Source organism: Bacillus rossius, chromosome 12 (genome assembly GCF_032445375.1).
Source record: "Bacillus rossius redtenbacheri isolate Brsri chromosome 12, Brsri_v3, whole genome shotgun sequence".
Taxonomy (NCBI): domain Eukaryota; kingdom Metazoa; phylum Arthropoda; class Insecta; order Phasmatodea; family Bacillidae; genus Bacillus; species Bacillus rossius.
Window position 1 is genome coordinate 15,814,073 of NC_086339.1, and position 23,348 is coordinate 15,837,420.

General features: G+C 44.4%; 1 protein-coding gene across 1 annotated transcript in view; it reads left to right on the forward strand.

The window, feature by feature from the left end:
- LOC134537600 (breast cancer anti-estrogen resistance protein 3 homolog) overlaps positions 1–23,348 on the forward strand; it is a 177,637-nt gene that overhangs the window by 143,049 nt on the left and 11,240 nt on the right. The window contains exons 6-7 of the mRNA XM_063378196.1: positions 549–609; positions 16,383–16,628. Of these exons, the coding sequence (XP_063234266.1) occupies positions 549–609; positions 16,383–16,628 (307 nt within the window). The remainder of the gene's footprint in view (positions 1–548; positions 610–16,382; positions 16,629–23,348) is intronic.

A 23,348-nucleotide genomic window follows, 5' to 3' on the forward strand; every position in this document is an offset into this window, starting at 1 on the left:
AGCCTATTTATCTACTTCAAATAAGTCATCATTTTAATGAGTTTTTAAGAACTTAAACATGTAAATTTTTATGTCAGTCCGGGCATGTTTTTAAAGCATGAAATCTTATGGTCGGCTAAACAGTTTTGAATTGACCGTTCGTATGTAGCATTCATGTGAAAACTCTTATTTTTTATTAAATCAGTCGTAAGTCAATAAAAATTGGGTTTTACCAAAAACCTCGAAAGAAACTCCGGTTGATATGATTTTGGGAAAACATAATTTTAATTGACTTAACGAATGATATAATAAAAATGAAGAGTCTGGGACAAAGATTAGCTACATACGAAAGTTTAATTCTAAACTTCATTTCACGCAATTTGATGCTTTCAATACATGAAGTACTGACATTAAGTTTGTCTTTAAATATAAAAAACTTAAAATAAGAACTTGTTAGTTGATAAAGACCTATTATAAACAATTTTTATGGTCATATTATGAATTTACTTAAAACCATAAGAAGCAAAATAATTTAATATCCGACGTTTTCAATGGTGTTTTTTTTCCAGGTCCGACATCTTGGTGGTCACTGACGTCATCCAGAGCAAGAGCTTATGTAACCTCGTGATGGTGAGTAAACGAGGCCTAATCTGTCCGCTTAGAATGTAATGTACGTGTGATTCCAAGAAGGCGTTGTGGTGTCCGAATTCCCTCCCCCGTTCTTTTTTTTTTGCCAGAGACTAAAGATGGAGGATTTCACTCGGCCATGTTTGGTTTCATATCGCATCCTTATTTTCACCGAACTCAAATGCCTTTGAATTCCACTAAAGATTTTATTAAGGTACAACTGCGGTCATTTCGATGTTCAAGTAATCAAACGTTAATGTTGAGGAGCCTTCAGCAAAAGTTTTAATTATTGTTTTTCTTTTTTTTTTTGCTAGCAAGTTAAGTTTCACGTCTAAGGTGCCTGGCATATAAGTCTATATTATAGAATCTCCCTCTTAATTTGCAGTACAGAGTAAATGGCGTCCACAGTTTCCAGTTATATACTACCTGGCTTGTTAACATAGTCTCAGTTTGTATACCATTGTTAATTATTATAAGTTTTGATATATTTTTTTATTAAGTTTTGCTATATTTTAATTTTTCTTGGACCATAAATTGTGTCCATTGACAGTATTTATAGCGTCATTCTGAAAGAAAATAATTCAGTAATAAACACCAATTATTTAATTAAAAAAACATTTGTGGCTGTCGTTCAATAATAATATGTAACAAGTCATCCCATTAAATTATGTACTATTCTAAAACAACCAACATTTAAAATATGAAATTATATAAAAAATAATCTTCACAAAAACAGTTGAAACCAAGATGGCGTCTTTCAGTTACGTCTCCTTAGAAGTAAAAAATTAAAATATTATCAGATGATGCTCTTGATGAAATACAGCAAGGAAATGCATTTACAAGATTCGCATTCCAGATTTTCCTTTACACGACGTTTCAGAGTCATTAACATTTTTTTTTTAATACATTATGAAGTTGTGTCTAAACATTTTCGAGCTCTATGGCTGGGGACACCTGTATTTCGCGATTTAATTTCATGTCAAGGTATTTCACAAAACACTGTAGCTTTTTCTAAGAGTCATGGCAGATTGTGAGGGTGCAGCAAGTACGGTGACCACATTCTCATTGGCCCCGTCAAGAGCGGGACGACACCTCTCACCGACCTCAGCCAATAACCACAGGAGAAACGCTAGAGTATTTTGTGGAATACCTCGACGCGAAATGTATTCGCGAAATACAGGTGTCCCTATCTACGGCGTGCATCTGGCAACAGTGCACACTCCGAAACAAGAGCAGCGCCAAGCGCCAACACGGCAAGCTGAGGACGAGACACGCTGTGGCGCTGTAGTTCTCGGGGCCGTATGTTCCCCTCCTCCCCCAGGGGAGTACCCGCACCCCGCCAACCCCTGCTCCAGGAACTCTTGTGGGGGGGGGGGGGGGGCGGTTGTAACTCACGCCCCCAGCGTAGCGCCGCCGTTATTACACCAGCGACTCGGGCCTGAATTAATAAAACACGGCGCGAGCGAAGCGAACCGTGCTCGGGTGTACGTGTGTCCCCGGCGAGGTTTTCAGCTCCTCCGACTCGTCGTGGCTGGAAACACCTGCGAATTTCGCGTCACTCCGCAGTGCCAGGGTGCACGGAACAAGGCGGCAGACAAATAAGCGCAGACGGGCTGCCAACGACGTGGAAGAAACCACAGACGCGGACATACCTGAACTGCATTCCAATGAACGTTTAGGTTTTTTTTTATATCCAAAAAAAAATGCATGGCCATACTTATGGGTAGGGGCAGGCATTTTTCGCGAATAAACCTGAACGCCCACTAGACTGCAACAAGGTATATACCCGCACCAGCGGTTTCTTCCTTGTGATTGGAGGCCGTCTGCGAGAGAAGTCGTTGCCTTGTTTGACCGAGCCACTCAGGACGCGTTTGCTTCCGAACTGAATTGCTGTGATTGGTGTTGCGACAGTCGTCGTTACCTGGAGGAAAGACACCCAATCACGAAACACAGTCGGTGCTACAGTGTTTTAACTTTCAGCTAGACGAGTAATCTTTTCGCGAAATATGCATGCCCCTACGTTATGGGCTATTTAAAATGTTATTCGAATGTATAGCCTGTATCCAAATGGTAACGCGAATTTTTCAGTTTTCTACTTAAACTAGAAATACACACACACACTAAAACTTTTGCGTACAAGACGTTTCTCAAAGCACTGCGCGTTTTTCTTCATGTTATGTTTATTAGGATATGTAGTAGTTACCATCACCCAGATTTATAAGGGCGAATCATGAACGTTAACTCGTTCAGTAACAGTATCTCTGTAATCACCAGCGTATTTTTCCTTGCTTCTACTTATAAACCAAAGTGAATACACAAAAAAAAATGTTATGCATAGGGACCGAACAATTTCGTGGTTCAACGAATTAGTGGTACATGCTGGTAGAGCTCGCGAAAATTTTTTTTTGAATGCTCATTAGACTGCAATAATAGGATGCCTGCGCAGCCGTTTCCTTCCTCGTGATAGGCAGGCCGTCTGCAAGAGAAGTCGCTGCCTTATTTGGCCGGGCCGTTCAGGATTCGCTTGCTTCCGCACGAAAATTGCCGTGATTCGTGGGCCGACGATAAACTTGCTCCGGAACGAAACTCAATCGATCACGCATTTTTAGCGAAAATATTTCTAGACCAAGTGTGTTTGGTGGTTGGTGAGATAATAAAAAAGAGAGGTCAAATGGTTGCGTCTCTCACTCCCACTCTCTAAGTCATGACGGAGAGGCCCGAGAATTGCCGAAGACCCTTCGTTTGTGTTTAGTTCACACGTACGCTCGCACGCACACGAGCCCCACTTTTACAATTACGCTTTACTACTTTCTCTCCAATATTTCTCGCTCATGTTTACAAATACGAAGATGGACCTGGGAACCTTTTTTTATGTATTTTTTGATTCACCACAACTTTTGTTTGAAACCTTTTTCGCTTAAACGCTTAGATTCGGAGAAAAACTGAGTCAAACCAATTTTTAACTTTTCGCCAAAAACTTCACGTCCGATAAAAAAAAACACCAATTCATTCAGCGTCCTCGAATTACCCTTATATCAAGTTTTCAGGTCTGCTGGTAAAAAGTGCTTACTTTGCCTCTTATTGACTGGCCTATTATTTCAGGTGCATGTCTTGTGAGCACACCAATCATAGCCATCCAGTGCGAAAGCGAACGCGTCCTGAATGTACCGGCCAAATAGGGCAATGACCTCTCTTGCAGACGACCGACAATTACAAAAAAAAGTAGAGCGAACAGGTAAATGAGCAGTCAAAAATTGTTTAGAGACGAACAAACACCTACAGAGAGAACTACTTAGTGCAATCAATAGGGTAAACGCCTTATTGCATCTGTTGAGCTCATAGATGTTGAGGATTGTGGAGGCCAATCTGGAGGTCATCGAACCCGTATCATTTTCGTGTTCCTATTTACCAAACACGGAGAAAATAGTTTTCTTTTTTTGACATCACAAAATATGTTGCCGCTGTACACCCTGCTGAATGTTTTGTGGTGAAAACCAAACAATTCTGCAGATTCCATGCAAAAAAATTTGTAATAATTAGGGGCAGGCATTTTTCGCGAATAAATCTGATCTCCTATTAGAATGCAACAAGATACATCCGCACCAACAATTTATTCCTTGTGATTGGTGTCCGTCTGCGAGAGACGTCGATGGCTTATTTGATCGAGCCACTCAGTATGCGTTTGCTTCCGCACTGACTTACTGTGATCGGTGTTTTAACAATCGACATATTTCTGAAAGAAACTCACCCAATCACAGAATACAGACGATGCTACAGTGTTTTAACTTTCAGCTAGCCTTGGTTTCTTTTCGCGAAATACGCATGGCCCTAGTAATAATTAATAATTGATTTTCGTTGATGAATACAAAGTTATTTTGTTTTACCCTGAAACAGTTGCACCAGCTGGAAGGTGAAGAACACAAGTTTCTTGGCGTAATCGCCAGAGTGATTCCGCTGATAGGGGTTGAAGAAAAATAGTTGGGGGAGAGAGAGATAGAGAGAGAGAGAGAGAGAGAGAGAGAGAGAGAGAGAGAGAGAGGAAGGAATTGGAAGAACGCTCACGCGACCGTGAAAAGAGGGAGTGGAAAAAAAGCGCCGGATATCCGCGTGGTGGATCCAAACTTTCGACATGCAAATGAGTTCGCGAGTTCCCGTTGTCGGCGGAATTGTGCGGAGATATCCTCGTGAATATGCATGATGGGCTCGCGGACTCGGCGTACTCGGATCTTGAGGGCCGCTCTCGGCGAGATGAGCCGCTGCAGAGTCGCAGAGTCTGGCGTCTCTCCCCCAAGAGGGCGTTCGGGACCCGTGCTGCCACGTGTGAGCAGTTCGCAGTTACGTCCGTAAAAAAAGAATTTCCCGGTTACAAACTTTAATGGTATCTTTGAATATAATATACTGTATAGAAGTCGCCAGCCCAGGTTAAAATTTCTAATACGGTTTGAGGTAGTTGGTTAATTCACCGCCGCAATCGCCACCATCTCTAGGGCATCGACTTGTGGTGGTCCCTAGCGGACAAGTGTCGAACTCTTCAAACACCCCTTCCCCCTCCCGTTGAACGACCTTGAGCTGCAGTGAATGATAGGTGGGGAGTGCGGGGAATGACAGCGGGCGACAGTGCTGCGCTCTAACGTGTAAATAACAACTAAGACGATACAGGGCGTTACGGCAGCGCACTGCAGCGGTGAAGTTCCCAAGCTGCTCATCATACGCTCCTGAAAAACGTAGAGTAAATCCTATCCACTCGCGACTTCTATACAGTATATATATATTCAAAGATGGTATCGACTGAGAGCGTTCGAGAGTTTCGGTTCAAGGTCACAATCGAAGAGTAACTCAAACAAGTTCTTTCGCGAGTACTGCATTGTTGTTTCCCCGCGTAGTTGCCTCACCTGCCGCTAGAATTCGCTGCCGGAGCAGCTATGTCGACTGTAGAATAATTCGATTTGCAGACCTAATTTTTAAACTATATAATGAAACGGCTCCGATAAACAACAACGACAAAAAAACACCTGAGAAAAAAATTACCAGGCGCCGATTCTCGACAAAGTATTCTATTAAAATACTGTCCATCTTGTTAAAATTCACTAAACAGTTAATACTAGAAAGTTTCCCTTTGCCACTGTGAACTTTGATCCGCCGCAGATGATAGCGTCGTGGTTTTCACACATCTATACGTTCCATCCTCGAAATTGCTTGTACCAAATGCCATATGTCGAGAGCTAATTGCCACACCTCGATAATCAACTAAAACACGCGTATGTATGTCGTGTGTGCCGTCAGCAAACAAGCCCGCGCGCCATTGTATGCGGCAGCTGTATCCGGCGGCCCTGTTCGACGGGTTGGAAGCCGATGATGGTCTCGTGCGTGTAACGCGACAATGAAGCAGAGCGCCTTCTCGGATTTCCCTGTGCGCATTGACGGACTTCCCCTCCCGCGTATTTGGGGGGGGGGGGGGGTCTTTACAGGAACAGCAATTCTGTGAGTCATGCTTTTATTCGGTCGCTCATTACGTAACTGAATCACGTCCCAGATTTTTTTTAAAATTGATGTTCAAACAATACTGCATCCCTCGTGGTATTGTATAATTTTTATTTTTATTGTTTAGAAGCGTTATGCAAAAAAAAAAGATGCGAATGAAGTTTTACGATGCGCGCGCATCAGTATTTCTTTTTTAAACTGTATTTTTTGGAGAGCGAAAATGTCTAAGAAAACGTTTTTTTTTTAGAATAATATTTATGTATGAAACTCCTGAAAAGGGATGACGTAGGATTACTAACTTTGGTGGTTTGAATGCACATTAACAAAATAACAACGAAAACAAATAAAGTATTTTGCACTCTTTCCACCACTTCTGCAGTATGAAATAACTTATATCAAATAAAGCAGAGAACTTTTCTTGTAGTTAAATTAGAATTAACGTAAATATTTTAGCTACTGGTTATTTTTTTTCTGTTTCTTTTTTTGAAACATGTTTTATCGTATCTCTCACCCTTCATCTGATAAAATCAAGTTTCAATCAGCCAAGACATTGTTAGATTATTTATAAAAGTTTTTTTTCTCTCTCCATATATCAAGCAAGCGTCGCTGAAGCGAAAAGTTGTTATTTTTCTCCCTGTTCGCGTCTGCAAGGGGATTCTCCCATCATCCGCAACACTGTTATGTCCTCTCGTTTTTTTTTTCCCTCCTTCTTCCCCTCGTTTTCGTTTCGTTCCTTTTTTTTTTTTGATATTATTCTTTCGACGCGCTGTCAGTTCCCTTCATACGTGCTCCGCCGCATCTCTCGACTCAAGCCCCCCCTCCCTCTCCATCTCTTTAGTTCACCTCCGCCCGGCAGTAGTACCAACGTGAGCGACCCCTGTTTCCCCCCTCCGCCCTTGCTGTAGCTTCGTGATGGCGCGAGCTGTTACCTTCGTTCCTCTAGCGGTTTCTGCTTCCTCCCAATTTGTCTCTCTTCTCGCGCCATGTCTCGTTACTCCCTCGTCCCTCCTGCACGCCTTCACGCCGAAAAAAAAGGGGGAGGGGGGGGGGTTGCCAGTTTGTTTGCGCACTAACTACGAGCGCAGAATGAAAGCGAAAAAGGCTTCACGCACGCTCACAAAAAAAAAAATGAAAACCCTTATTCTAACGAGTCTTTTTTTTTTTTTTTTTTTTTTTTTTTGCGGTTTGCATCCCTCTCCGGCTGAATTAGGCTGAAGTCATGTGTCGCCGAGAGAGAAAAAAAAGAAGAAAGAAACTGTATCTGCGACTTTTTTTTAACGGTTCTCGTGTATCCAAAATGATATGAAATCAAACGACTATAGGCTGATCAATTTTATGCATTTTAGCTAACTACCTTCATGAAGCTAAATTATAATTTATATATATATATGCTCTATATCCTTACAGCATATATATATATGCTCTATATCCTTACAGCATTTCCGCGGAGTATGGAAATTTATTTTTTGAGCAATAAACCACCGTTAATCAGCATTCGTAAGAAAACCATCGTTATCCACAATTTTTTTTTTTTACGTTCATTATGTCTCTTTTCCACCGCGAAGGCTTTGCGTGTGATTTTGATGGTTGAAGATGTCTACTGATGAATAATTATGACTAAAATATGACGACACTGTCGTCACAGATTTTTTTTTTTGTAAATGGAACTGAAGTAATGATGTAAAATTACAGATATTTCTACATTTACATGGAAAAAAAATCATTACAAAATAGTGCTCGGAGTAATGCTGGGTTCGGATTCTCACTCTGGCGTTTATGCTTTGTGTTGTCCCGGTACCAACAGTAGTTAAAATTATTTGTAAACCGTTCCCTGAATAACTTTACAGTATTAATTGCACATTAATGTGCATAATAAAACCAAATAACTTCCAATTATTGAATATTTAATTGTATTTTCCGTTGTTTTAAAATAATTATACTTGAATTAAAATTCACTTAAAATTTAAAACTATGCGCCAATTTTCGTACAAAATACGTAGTCAGTATTATTTCGAGAAAAAAAAATCATTAATGCAAAAATAACCATAGCCGTGTGTTGTTTGAAGTTACAATATCTCTCTTGTAGTAGTACAAACTATTTCCAGGTTACCAAAAAAAAAAATATCCTGTGAAAGTACAAACAAATCTGAGGTGTGTACATTATGAATAGCTGTTATTAAAATTTCGTTTCAGTTCCTCGAGGTTTTACTAGGACCAATACTGTTAACTTTCAGGAGTGCATGCTAAGTGTTACGGTTTTCCAGTAATTTTTACTGACTAGCTGTGTCCGAGACTTCGTACGCGTCAATCAGTGAATTGTTAAAATCGTGGCTTTTTTTGGGTTACATTTTAAATTAAATGGTCCATAGCGCAGTGTTAGGTTAATAACTTGCAATATATGGCAATGTTTACGTGGTTTTTAAAGTTTTTTTTTATTTGGAAATTTCTGGTTCCACTCTTCCGCTTTTAACTTTTTTTTTTCTGTGAGATCAACAATTTATTTATTCGTTCAGTAATACATTTCTTCATTCATTAATCATTCAGGAAATAATGAAAGACTTGTCGCACCAACTCATAGCTTGTCGTGTAAATTGCCTGTGCTCCATACAATCATCGTGTATTTTAAAATGTCACTGAGCTTGGAAAAGTTGACCGCTTGTTTACCCGCCCCCCTTCCTTTTGTCTTCTCTCTCTCTTTCTCTCTCTATCTCTCTCTCTCTCTCTCTCTCTCCCCATATCTGTCTCCTCGGGGTCCAAAGTTTCTGTTTGAGGCAGTAGAGTGACGTCATCGTCGCGAGGACATCTGGTTCTTGAATGGACTGCCATCAGCAAACATTCTTGAAAGCAGTGGCTAAGTTGTGATAAAACGGCATCACTGAAGTTCTCTCCGTAGTTGTGTTTGGTGCGAGAGTAGAAACTGTAAGGTCCACTTTCCCTGGCGTGCCGCATGTACGACCGGCTTTGTGACTTACGACGGTGATGGCCACAAAAAAAAAAAATACGTTTCTGCTTTGAATGTTAAGACGTGGAAACTTTATGTATTTGCGCAAGCCATTTTATTTTCAAATAGATTAAAAGTTTCTCGTAGGTAATAGTTGAAGAGGTCTACATTTTAATTTTTAATCGGAGTAGTTTTAATATTTTCACTGTAAATAATTCGGTTTCAAAGATAGTTTCTACTGTTTTTTTTTTCTCTTCCAATCCAGAGTGTAAATTCGCGTGTCTCAAGTCGAAATTGCGCCAGCCGTCTTCAGTCTTAAACCAGCACGAGAAATATAAATGTATCAGTATTAGTATTGTCGAACACAGAAGGTTTATCAATTTACGCCAGTGCAATGGTCGTAGTGTTGTCCACAGTACTTTTTTATCTTCATATAAGTATTTTTTTATTTTTCCGGAATTTTTCCTTAACAAACATTGCAAAACTGCAATGTCGCATGTCCAAAAAAAACTGCATTAGATCAATTAAAATATTAAAATTAAGCGACGATTTTCGTAAGAAATACCTACTGTGTGTTCTCTCGAGAAACGTGTTTCATGTACGCAGAAATAACCATAGCCATGTTGTAGAAAGTTGCAGTGTGTTTCTTGTTGTATTACTAGAGACCTGCAAAATTCGCGGTTTCGATGGCCTTCAGGATAGACTGCACATACCCCTGTACACTCGGGCAAATAACGCAAGTTCATTGGCTGCCGACTCGTAAGTAAGTCGTCTCAGCTGGTTTGTCTGTGATTCGATCCTTCTTTGGTTGAGGGTTTATAACTGGTTGAGATTCGTCCAGATGAACAGTTAGCCAATAGCAAAATCATCTAAGAGGTATGTGTGTTTGAATTCTAGTCTATCACCGAATGAATCCGCGAATTTTGCAGGTCTCTGTGTATTGCATACTGGTTCTTGGAAGCTGGTCCGCCGCAAAGGAATCTTCTGCAGACGTATAGCGGGCTGGAGGTTCGCGAGGCGAACAGCAGTCCCAGGGGGTGTCCGGGTGTACGGGGAGGGGGTGAGAGCTAGTGCTAGCTTATGTTCGGGGCGTCGCGTCGTGCGGCGGCACTTGTATTGATTTGTAGCGCCGCCCTCGCCCCGCTTGCAGGGAGGGACGCGTCGAACAACGACTTCGGGTGTGCGTCTGTTGGAGGCGATGCCCGGGATGCGGGAGAGCAAATATTTTCGCGGGCGATGTGCGAACATCGCGAATGCGTGTTTTCTCGTACCCAGAAGAAGGAAAAAAGGAACAGGTTTTTACGTAACCCACCATGGGGGCTAGGGCATTGTCTGGAGACGTCACCATGTGACGTATAGTTGGAAGTCAGTTCTTCTGTTTTTTTTTTCTCCCACCTCGCCGTCGCCATGTTGTACACGCCCAAAAAAACATTGCGTAAACGGGTGCTTGACCACGTCTGTTGATGGTTGGTAAGTATGAATTAGAATCCTCGTCGTTTAACACGGCCACTCACATTAAATGCGGTAATTTAAAATTGTTTATACGATGCAAACACTACACTTGTACCGATGTTTCGAGCGTCCAACCAAAACGGTGCAGACCGCGAGCCGAAAAAAAATATCAGCTACACCCGGTGTATCGTGCAGACTTGGCCAGCCCCAACAACGATAAGACAGTTTCTACAATAACAGTACATAAATGTAGAAAGACAACAAAAATCTGGACAACGCAGCAAATATATGAACACAACGATAAAGATAAACAGTTATTATTGACAACACGACGTCAACACCGGCGAATACGGTAGGTTTCCTATGACAAAACAGTTGCGACGTTTCGAGAACTTGTGTTTGTTCCATTCACCAGGTAGAAACATGCTGATATCGGACACTAGAAAACAGGGGGTATATTGCATTTTTTTTATTTCTGTGCATTCATGAATTTTTTCCCCATGATAAACAGTGCGAAAATGTAATGGCCTATGTCAATGAAATTGTATTAAATCGAAATTTCCCATTGCACGAATCATTTAAAGAACGTACCATCCAATATGTTGTGTCAAATAAAGTTGGAGGTTTATGAGTCGCCGAAAACGTCACTAGTAGAGCCATGTTTGTTTGACAATATTGATGACTTGAGTTTCCATCAATGTTTTCGCGTATAGGACGGTTCTAAAATATGTTGAATGTTGAATATATTCAGCCAATTAGAATCGTGCCTAGTGAAATTGGAAAACACATCCGTTTCCGTCACGAAAAAACGCAGGGGCCATTAAAGAGGTTATAAAAGTGAAATAATTAGAATAAAAGTTAATATGAATGTCATATGCGAAATAATTTTATGTTCGAAAAGGAATTTTTTTCTAAAAAATTTAAATAATCACTGAACATTAATATTATTATTTTACGAATGTTATTGTGAGTTAAGTTTAAAAATGTTTTAAAAAATTTAAAATCTAAAATTGCATAAGTTAAAAAATTCCATCCAGCAGAGTGATGAATTATTTAATTTCAAAATGAGATTATATAAATGTCTGAAATAGGTCATTTCAAAAATAAACTTGATAGCGTGACATGATTAAAAACATATTTGAGGTTATTTGTCCAAATTGAATTGATAGACAAAATTTGAAGCCATTTTCTATCCAATACTACCCCGTCAACTGTATTGTCAAATATAGGATGTTCATTAAAGAATCTTTCAGTTTCAATGGTATAACAGTTTAATTTATATGGACTATTTACAATAAATCTTATATTCATCTGAAGGTAAACTAACCTAGTTTTTCTTACAAATGTCCAATATGTGCACTTTTAGCTATACGGCACACATCCAACCTAAAGTACAATTCTTCCCACACTTTGGTTAACAAGTTCGGAGTAATGGAAGCAATGGCGTCTTCAATTCTGTGTCTGAACTCTGGCAAATCATAAGGTAGCGGTAAACGTAGACTAGGATCTCTTTTAAATCCCCAAAGGAAACAAAATCTCACGGCGTTATGTTTATGTCAGGTGAACGCAGAGGTCAGCTAAAAAAGAGCTCTGTCGCCTCGACCATCACGACCAATCCGCAACAACGGTCAGGGACTTCGACGTTCAACCACTCTCGTACAAAGAGATTCCATCGGGGATGGGACTCCATCTTGTTGCCAAATAAAGTTGTTTACAGGTTCAATATCTACTAAGTGGGGAAAAGAGCGAAATGTGGCGCTGCAAGCGAGTAAAACAACAATGCAGTTCTCGCGCATGCGGTTATCTAAAAATGTTGAGTTACCTACTCTTTTATTTATTTATTTATCGTCTTTATTGGTAGCGAAGTTAATGCGGTACGCCTTTTCTTACACTTAATCACTTTTCTGAAATTACATCAAATAGTGGAATATTAAGCATGATATAAGCAGATGTTGACTAAATATTTAGAGAACAAATTAAAATTTTTAACTTAACTCTTTGGTTGTGACCTTTTGAACCGACACTCCACAACGCTTACAGTTTGATACTATTTAAAAAATTTATAACTGTTGACATTCTTTTGTGGACACGCTGTAGACTGGAGACAAATTGTTTGACAGTGTGTGCAGGGCCTTGATAGGGTAGTCTCCCCAGTCGGCCACCGCTGCAAGGGTCGCCGGTATGAGCGCTAGTCCCCGGAGGCTGGCTGCAGGCTGCTGCTAGGGGGGTGGGGGGAGGAGGGGGTGACACCCCTGGCCGGTATTGATTGTCCCGCAGGAGCCGGCCTCTCCTCCTTCAAGGGCGGCCTTCATCTCGGTGGGGTCCACCCCGGCAGGGGGGTGTGGGGTGGGGGGAGGTCCCTCCCTTCCAGGATTTCAAAGAGACAGAATTTAAAAAAATAATAATAATCTTATCTAACTTGCGTAAGGTTACAAAGAGATCATTTTGGAAGGCTTGTTGTAATTATTAGTGGACTACAATAACGTATTTCCTCCCCGTAAGCCCGACTTGCCTTATACTCATAAGCGGCAGGAATTGCGTTTCCAAGTAGTCTGCATATTTTTAATGCCGGTTTTTGCACAAAAAAAAAACTTGACATGATGAGTGTTTCATGTATTTAATAACATTAATATATACTTATTTATTACTTGTTTTGACGAAATCGTCAAATACTTGTCCTAAGAACAACGTATTGAAGCAAATATAATTCAAAATTTAAATAAAAAATATAAGTTTTTTTTTCCTCAAGCTAAATTCGTTACTTATTTCTATGGGTAAACGTTAAGAGTCTGTATTATAGTGTAATAAAATATTTTTATTTTGTATTTAAATTATAAAGAATACTTACTCATTAAGAAAACGCTATAAAGGTTGTACTGGACTTCCTTCTTCACAAAATCCCGGCCTCGGTTGTGACCCAGGGCAGTGTCTCTTACCGCCAGAGGCTCCTTGCAGCGGGAGAGAATTTAACATATAACTAGAGCTGCTTTGAGACGGAGGTACAATCGGCAGCACTCGTGGTGCACACGTCATTTAATTCTTTCAAAGTAAGATTTGTGGGTTGTGCATTTGCTTTTTTACCAATCGCGAGAAAAATTTCCAGATTTCACACTGCCGGGAAACCAGAACCCGGATCGCGTTTGGTGTGGAATAGCGAGCGGTGTGACGACATCAGCATGCTATAAACGACGTGTGTTTGACGATCTCATCGACTGACAAGACTTGCTGATCAAGTCCTTTCTCGGGACTCGAACCCAGTACTCCTTTCGAGGGGTTAGTGGGTGGGGTGAATATCAGGTGTTGAGCAGAATACGCAGTATTTTGTTTTGGGGAATAAAAAAAAAGGAAAGGGGGGTGTTGTCCATAAAAAGTGTTTTTATAACTTGGTCGTTCTCGCGAGGGAATTTGGAGGAGCGGGTAATGAACCGAAACCTATTGTACTTCCCTCCACGTTAAACCAAGTATACTACCGTGGGAAAAGGGGGAGGGGGGGGGGAAGCGTTGTTACGGGGTGATATGACTTCTAACCCCCCCTTCCCTCTAGCCCGTTTCTTGCCGGAAGCACCGCGTGAATATTTCAGCGCGAACATAACCACCTCTCTGAGCGCCGTGTCGCCAATCTCGCGCCGACAGTTACTCCCCTCCCCTCCCCTCGCTCCACCAGGTGAGCGGGGCTGCATTATTGATGCCCGGCTGTCGCGCCGACACGCGGCGAGCGTGGCTCGTGGAGATGTTAAGACCGCGGAGTGGCTGCTCTCGGGTCGAAGCCACTCTGGCTTAGCTTTACGAAGGACGATGCTGTAAGTTTGTTTGCTAGCTAGGAAATAGCTGTGGCCCTTCTCGTCCTTAGATTGCAGTCTGCGTTTACGATCGCTTTCCAATTAGTGATTTCTGTTGATAGCACTGTCATTGTGCTCTTATGCCAGATACACTCAAAGTGCATGGAAGTTTTAGACAGAATTGTGTAATTTTTTGAAGAAAAAAATTGTTTAAATGCTTTTAAATGTTTTTTTTTTATTTTGTAAAGAATATTTTGGTAATACATTTACTTGTGTACTTCAAGAACATCATCTGATAATATACATTTTTTTTTTTAAAATTCTAAGGAAACAACTGAAACATGCCAACTTGGGTGCAACGATATTTGTCATATTTTTTTTAAAATCCTTTAATAATTTTAAATATTGTTTGTTCATTTGACCATAGCACATAAATAATTAAATATTATACAGTTTTGAGGTGGGGAAATTGGTACGTAAGGATAGCCCAAATAAATTTATACGGTTTTATTAACTGCTAATATTTACATTACTAATTAAATCATCACACGTAAAATGTTTATTCTCAAGTCACTCAATGTCAAGTTCCACAGTTCGCACTCCTCACTGCAGCTAGGCTCAACAGTGGTTCGCCCCTTCACTTTTCGGAACCCCCATTGGAGGCCGGCGTCGCAGCTTTTATACCAGCTAGCCGTCTTTCTGGAACGGACTGGAGTGGCTGTGACCTGTCGCGTCATGTCGGGTTGACCAACGCCCGAAGCATCCGGAAACGCGCCGGAGTCACGTTAACTCCCCCGCGGCGGCCTCTGAAATCCCTCAGAAGTCCCAGACCACTAATAGTCAGTAACAATAGCCCGAGGAGGGATGATGTGCGGTGATCCTGGGGGGGGGGTGAGGGGAGAGGGTTTTAGCGAGGACCCTTGTAATTCGGCAAGGCCCGAGAGGCTTACGTCAATGGACGGCGCGTCACCGCCTGGTCTGACTGACCCACCCGTCACGAGCTCAGCCTCTCTAGTATCTTTGAATATATATACTGTATAGAAGTCGCCAGCCCAGGTTAAAATTTCTAATACGGTTTTGAGGTAGTTGGTTAATTCACCGCCGCAATCGCCACCATCTCTAGGGCATCGACTTGTGGTGGTCCCTAGCGGACAAGTGTCGAACTCTTCAAACACCCCTTCCCCATCCCGTTGAACGACCTTGAGCTGCAGTGAATGATGGGTGGGGGTTGCGGGGAATGACAGCGGGCGACAGTGCTGCGCTCTAACGAGTAAATAACAACTAAGACGATACAGGGCGTTACGGCAGCGCACTGCAGCGGTGAAGTTCCCAAGCTGCTCATCATACGCTTCTGAAAAACGTAGAGTAAATCCTATCCACTCGCGACTTCTATACAGTATATAGCTATATTCAAAGCTAGTATGCTCGCAACAATAACGACCGACAAATAGTTTCTTCTATGGAATAATAATTGGTGTTTAGAATTTATATATATTTTTTTCTTTCTGAATGTATATAATTGTAATAATACTGTTAAAAAAAAACACGCCGGAGAAGTCACGTCAACTGTCGAATCATTCGATTTGCAGAGCGAAAGGTTAAACCATACAGTGAAACTGCTCCGATAAAAGCGAAAGAGACTTGAGAAAAAATACGAAAATCCTGGCTGTGGACCTGCTTTCGACAAGGAATGTTATTAAAATACTGTCCAACTTCAATTAAACACTCCTGCCGAATGCCGTGTGACGAGAGCTGAGATGTTTACACTTAAATAATTATTCATTAAAGGGTTAATTGTTTTAACTTACGAGATGAAACTAAGTATTCATGTTTCTTTTAAAAAAAGTAAATTTTGGGCTTGCTATTAAATGTGGTTAAGTAGTCAGTGTAACCGAAGGAATCTGTAATTATTTGTTTATTAAATTACTTTCGTTCGATGCAACTGCCGAAATGTTATTTTAGTTGCTGCTTTTTACAACATCTTTGCCAAACTTGTAAACAGGGTATATTAATACACTTTTACAGCATTCGGGATAGAAGATCTGCTGGTAACTGTAGTAAAACACTACAAACGTGTGTGTAGTAAGTACCAGGACAGCGTGCAAGTGCGTGGCTGCCGGCAGGAGGCGACCCAGGACCCCGGCGTGGACCCGGCGCAGCTGAAGAAGGCGCTGGAGTGGGAGCTGAGCCTGGACTCGCGAGACCTGCGCTCGCACGCCTGGTACCACGGCGCCATCCCGCGACACCGCGCCGAGGAGATCGTGGAGCGCGACGGCGAGTTCCTGGTGCGCGACTGCGCCTCGCAGCCGGGCAACTACGTGCTCACGTGCCGCTGCAAGGGACAGGGCCTGCACTTCGTCATCAACAAGGTGAGTGGCTCTTCTTCTGGGTTCTCTCCTCGCAGCCGGGCAACTACGTGCTCACGTGCCGCTGCAAGGGCCAGGGCCTGCACTTCGTCATCAACAAGGTGAGCGGCTCTCTCTTCTCAGCCGGGCAACTACGTACTCACGTGCCGCTGCAAGGGACAGGGCCTGCACTTCGTCATCAACAAGGTGAGCGGCTCTCTCTTCTCAGCCGGGCAACTACGTACTCACGTGCCGCTGCAAGGGCCAGGGCCTGCACTTCGTCATCAACAAGGTGAGCGGCTCTCTCTTCTCAGCCGGGCAACTACGTACTCACGTGCCGCTGCAAGGGCCAGGGCCTGCACTTCGTCATCAACAAGGTGAGCGGCTCTCTCTTCTCAGCCGGGCAACTACGTACTCACGTGCCGCTGCAAGGGCCAGGGCCTGCACTTCGTCATCAACAAGGTGAGTGGCTCTCTCTTCTCAGCCGGGCAACTACGTACTCACGTGCCGCTGCAAGGGCCAGGGCCTGCACTTCGTCATCAACAAGGTGAGCGGCTCTCTCTTCTCAGCCGGGCAACTACGTACTCACGTGCCGCTGCAAGGGCCAGGGCCTGCACTTCGTCATCAACAAGGTGAGCGGCTCTCTCTTCTCAGCCGGGCAACTACGTACTCACGTGCCGCTGCAAGGGCCAGGGCCTGCACTTCGTCATCAACAAGGTGAGCGGCTCTCTCTTCTCAGCCGGGCAACTACGTACTCACGTGCCGCTGCAAGGGGCAGGGCCTGCACTTCGTCATCAACAAGGTGAGCGGCTCTCTCTTCTCAGCCGGGCAACTACGTACTCACGTGCCGCTGCAAGGGCCAGGGCCTGCACTTCGTCATCAACAAGGTGAGCGGCTCTCTCTTCTCAGCCGGGCAACTACGTACTCACGTGCCGCTGCAAGGGCCAGGGCCTGCACTTCGTCATCAACAAGGTGAGCGGCTCTCTCTTCTCAGCCGGGCAACTACGTACTCACGTGCCGCTGCAAGGGCCAGGGCCTGCACTTCGTCATCAACAAGGTGAGCGGCTCTCTCTTCTCAGCCGGGCAACTACGTACTCACGTGCCGCTGCAAGGGGCAGGGCCTGCACTTCGTCATCAACAAGGTGAGCGGCTCTTCTTCTGGGTTCTCTCCTCGCAGCCGGGCAACTACGTGCTCACGTGCTGCTGCAAGGGCCAGGGCCTGCACTTCGTCATCAACAAGGTGAGTGGCTCTCTCTTATCCGGGCAACTACGTGCTCACGTGCCGCTGCAAGGTCCAGGGCCTGCACTTCGTCATCAACAAGGTGAGTGGCTCTTCTTCTGGGTTCTCTCCTCGCAGCCGGGCAACTACGTGCTCACGTGCTGCTGCAAGGGCCAGGGCCTGCACTTCGTCATCAACAAGGTGAGCGGCTCTCTCTTCTCAGCCGGGCAACTATGTACTCACGTGCCGCTGCAAGGGACAGGGCCTGCACTTCGTCATCAACAAGGTGAGCGGCTCTTCTTCTGGGTTCTCTCCTCGCAGCCGGGCAACTACGTGCTCACGTGCCGCTGCAAGGGCCAGGGCCTGCACTTCGTCATCAACAAGGTGAGTGGCTCTCTCTTATCCGGGCAACTACGTGCTCACGTGCCGCTGCAAGGTCCAGGGCCTGCACTTCGTCATCAACAAGGTGAGTGGCTCTTCTTCTGGGTTCTCTCCTCGCAGCCAGGCAACTACGTGCTCACGTGCTGCTGCAAGGGCCAGGGCCTGCACTTCGTCATCAACAAGGTGAGCGGCTCTCTCTTCTCAGCCGGGCAACTACGTACTCACGTGCCGCTGCAAGGGACAGGGCCTGCACTTCGTCATCAACAAGGTGAGTGGCTCTTCTTCTGGGTTCTCTCCTCGCAGCCGGGCAACTACGTGCTCACGTGCTGCTGCAAGGGCCAGGGCCTGCACTTCGTCATCAACAAGGTGAGCGGCTCTCTCTTCTCAGCCGGGCAACTACGTACTCACGTGCCGCTGCAAGGGACAGGGCCTGCACTTCGTCATCAACAAGGTGAGTGGCTCTTCTTCTGGGTTCTCTCCTCGCAGCCGGGCAACTACGTGCTCACGTGCTGCTGCAAGGGCCAGGGCCTGCACTTCGTCATCAACAAGGTGAGCGGCTCTCTCTTCTCAGCCGGGCAACTACGTACTCACGTGCCGCTGCAAGGGACAGGGCCTGCACTTCGTCATCAACAAGGTGAGTGGCTCTTCTTCTGGGTTCTCTCCTCGCAGCCGGGCAACTACGTGCTCACGTGCTGCTGCAAGGGCCAGGGCCTGCACTTCGTCATCAACAAGGTGAGCGGCTCTCTCTTCTCAGCCGGGCAACTACGTACTCACGTGCCGCTGCAAGGGACAGGGCCTGCACTTCGTCATCAACAAGGTGAGTGGCTCTTCTTCTGGGTTCTCTCCTCGCAGCCGGGCAACTACGTGCTCACGTGCCGCTGCAAGGGACAGGGCCTGCACTTCGTCATCAACAAGGTGAGCGGCTCTCTCTTATCAGCCGGGAAACTATTGCTCACGTGCCGCTGCAAGTGCCAGGGCCTGCACTTCGTCATCAACAAGGTGAGTGGCTCTCTCTTATCAGCCGGGCAACTACGTGCTCACGTGCCGCTGCAAGGGACAGGGCCTGCACTTCGTCATCAACAAGGTGAGCGGCTCTCTCTTCTCAGCCGGGCAACTACGTACTCACGTGCCGCTGCAAGGGACAGGGCCTGCACTTCGTCATCAACAAGGTGAGCGGCTCTCTCTTATCAGCCGGGAAACTATTGCTCACGTGCCGCTGCAAGGGCCAGGGCCTGCACTTCGTCATCAACAAGGTGAGTGGCTCTCTCTTATCAGCCGGGCAACTACGTGCTCACGTGCCGCTGCAAGGGGCAGGGCCTGCACTTCGTCATCAACAAGGTGTGTGGCACTCTCCTCTCAGCCGATCAACCACGTGCTCACGTGCCGCTGCAAGGGCCAGGGCCTGCACTTCGTCATCAACAAGGCGAGTGGCTCTCTCTTATCAGCCGGGAAACTATTGCTCACGTGCCGCTGCAAGGGACAGGGCCTGCACTTCGTCATCAACAAGGTGAGTGGCTCTCTCTTATCAGCCGGGCAACTACGTGCTCACGTGCCGTTGCAAGGGCCAGGGCCTGCACTTCGTCATCAACAAGGTGAGTGGCTCTATCTTATCAGCCGGGCAACTACGTGCTCACGTGCCGCTGCAAGGGCCAGGGCCATCACTTCGTCATCAACAAGGTGAGTGGCTCTCGCTTATCAGCCGGGCAACTACGTGCTCACGTGCCGCTGCAAGGGACAGGGCCTGCACTTCGTCATCAAGGTGAGTGGCTCAGCTCGCAAAGGGTAACTATATGCTCACATGGCGCTGCAATCTTTAGAATATATTACAGCGGTATTAATACTGTCAATACACACTTGGTTAATATGTTGCAAAAAATCTTTCAAATGCGAAATCTGTCTTAACGAGGACAAATTTTCAATATCAATTGGGAAAAAAATTGGAATGGCATATACACTTTTGAGGATAATATGGTGTTGTTTGGTTACTATCTATACGACCTATATATTATTTATTAGTAGTTGTTCGTTTATTACATCACACAGCTAACAACAGTTAATTTGACATATATTGTCACGAAACATTTTTTTTTTGTTTTCTTTAAGGATCATATTGTTTATGGTTTGGTCTTTGGTTTTTTTCTTCACTCTACAGGACGTGTTTTAATTAGTTTTCTTTTTCAAAGGACGAATTATAAAAAAAAAGTTTCAACTTTATGTAGACTTTTATAAATTTTCATCTTCTCTAATTACACACAATTTCTGACTTTTCACTCGCCATTTATTTGAACTTTCTGTTTGTTTTCTGTGCTACTAAAAATTAAAAAAAAAAAATAAAGGATCGCGTAACGCGAATAGCAACCCGAGATTTATGTTTTTTTTTTTTTTTTTTAAGCTGCCTGTTTACTTCAGCTTGCTTAAAAAAAATTAGCACACTTTTTTTTAAATTCTTTTTTTTTTTGCGTATTTCACCCTTTTGCTTTGTCATTTACAATTTTTTTTTTTTTTTTTTTACCCCTGTTACATCCCCGACTTTCAAAGTGTGCGCGCTCCGCTGTTCAGATATTCAATTTTACGTCCATTAATTTCCCGAAGCGCCGCCGTCTCGCGCGGGTAATGCACTGGAAATAAACCCCGTTATCTCGTCCCCATTGGGCTCGACTTCGCCGAATGACTCTTTTTTCCCCGCTTCCCCCGCCCCCTCTACACCCCCTCTTCATAAACTCCCCAGTGACCGAGCCACTAGGGTTTCCCCGTGTGCCCTTCCCCCCTCCCCCCCCCCAACCACCTTTTTTTTACATCCCTTATTTGTTTCGAACAATCCGACCGTCGACAAAACGTCTCGTTAGCGGCGCCGTTAATTACCGGGCTAATGCCACCTTTTTACATCAGATTGTGTGCTTTCTGGGAACAGGAAATTGCTTACAACTCGCCTCTCCTCTCCCTACAGCGTGCATGCGAAGGCTTTGTTAAACAGACAGATTGAAAACTCTTGCGTTCTCCACCGTGGCAATTCGAGATCACACTTTTTTTTTATCATGTCATAAATATTACGTATGAAAAACCATGACTGCGAGGTGGGCAATTTACAGTTTTGATGTTAACATGACATTACGCTTAATTTAAAAAAATGTATTTTTTTAAATGTTAGTTTTGACAAAACATCAATCGTGTAATCTATGTTTCGTAGTATTTATTACAAAATCTCGCATAATTCGTCTGCGGTTGTTAGAAAGAGGAGGAATGTTTGGACTAACAGCCCTTTTTATTTTTAATAAAACCTTACTTTTTATTCTGCAAATAACACTTATGCTCAAAAAGCTATATAGAATTGTGATTAAAATAAATAATGTGAATATAATTATGAAAGCAAATAAGGTGATGTTTTATCAACCAAGTGCAGCAACTTTCTCCTGATTTTATTCCGCTAACCCGCTCAGTTTTTTGTATTCCGAGTGGGACGTAGATTTTTCGCGCAGAATACGTGGATGTTTAGGTTAAAAATATTTTCGTAAGAATGTGTAACAATGCTGGAAGGCACAAGCATGTTTCACCCTACGGCTTACACATGTGGTATGCGAGCGTGACACATAGTGTGCCTGATCTCATCTTGCTTATTCACACCGAAAAGGGGACATTTCACCCCATTTTACCCTTCCCCTTTTCCCCTTTTCCCCCCTCCACTCTTTTTCCACCACTGTTTCAGCGAAGGTTACTGTAAAGGGCTGAACTACCAAAGTGTATACACAGAATGTCCAGTATCGAAGGGGGGGAAAAAAGAATACTTGGACATGCCAGATGCCATAGTCTTTGACCAACCAGCCCCCTTTGTGTTACTTATACCCGTCTTGAACTCACTTAAGAGACCTCCAACTCGCTTCCACCTTACTCGCTCGAACGAAGTTGCCACTTGCGGTCATCGGCGGGTGGTTACAGACACATTAAACCGGGTACTCTACACACAGAGTGTACTCTCGGATACTCGGGGAGCGAGTTTTCAGTATTTTGGTCGCTGAGCGAGTTCACTGCTCGTTGGGCGAGTTTGCCTTCTTTGCTGGTCGCCGGGCGAGTGCTCGTGGCTCGGCGAGCGCTGATTGCTCCGGTCGAGGGCCGAGTCTGTCTCCGCACTCGTCGACTGCCGTGTCCTCGGGCAGCGTGTGATGATGGTCGTACGAGGGCGGAGGAGGGTCGTTACCACAACGCCGAAATACCACAACGCCGAACGTACAATAACGCCTAATACCATAACGCCGAAATGCCAAATTGACCGCAACGCCGACAGCTAGAAAACTGCTGTGTACCACAACGCCGAAACACAGTAACGCCGAAAAATGTTGCTGCGGGGGAGGGGGGGGGGGACACAGGAGCAAAATGAAAAACAACTGAATGAATTTGTGTGCTAACCTTATCTAACCTAACCTAACCTTTGTGGCAGTCCTGCAATGACATTTTTCGGGGTTAATGTATTTCGGCGTTGTGGTACACAGCAGTTTTCTAGCTATCGGCGTTGTGGTCAATTTGGCATTTCGGCGTTATTGTACGTTCGGCGTTGTGGTGCGTCCCCGGCGGAGGACTCTTGTCTTGCATTTTTATTTCCTAGCCTAAATTAATCTAAGTGTGTAAAGGGGGGGGGGGGGTCCAGGTTAGGGGAGGACCTAAGTGTGTCTCAGGCCGAAGCGGGGTATCAAACCACGCATTAAATGGCGCGTGTGCGTCGTGTGCTTATTTGGGGTTTATCGGCCAGCCATGGCACCATTTTTGCTATGACTTACGCCCCTTAGGTTTTACTTAGCCTACAAGCTAACTAAAGTGACCCAGGTGAAATCTGCATAGACACGGGGAAAAAACCCTGGGCCGGGTCATGCGGACATCAATTAATCGTGCATTAAAGCAAGCAAGAAAACTACTGGATCAAGAGGGGAAAAAGGTCCAGGTAAGAATAGTTGGGCGGGGCAGAAAGAATCAACCTTGCATGGGGTTGGGCGCTTGGGCCTTGCGGCCCGCGTCATTAATGTTGGGCACACCTGGGTTATTATTTGCCAAGGGGCGCATGCGCCCCCAGGGGCGGGCGACTTCACACGTCAGTCCAGCCCAGCTGCCCAGGCAGCCAGTCTTGCACTACTCTCGACGGGATCTAGGACAATCTT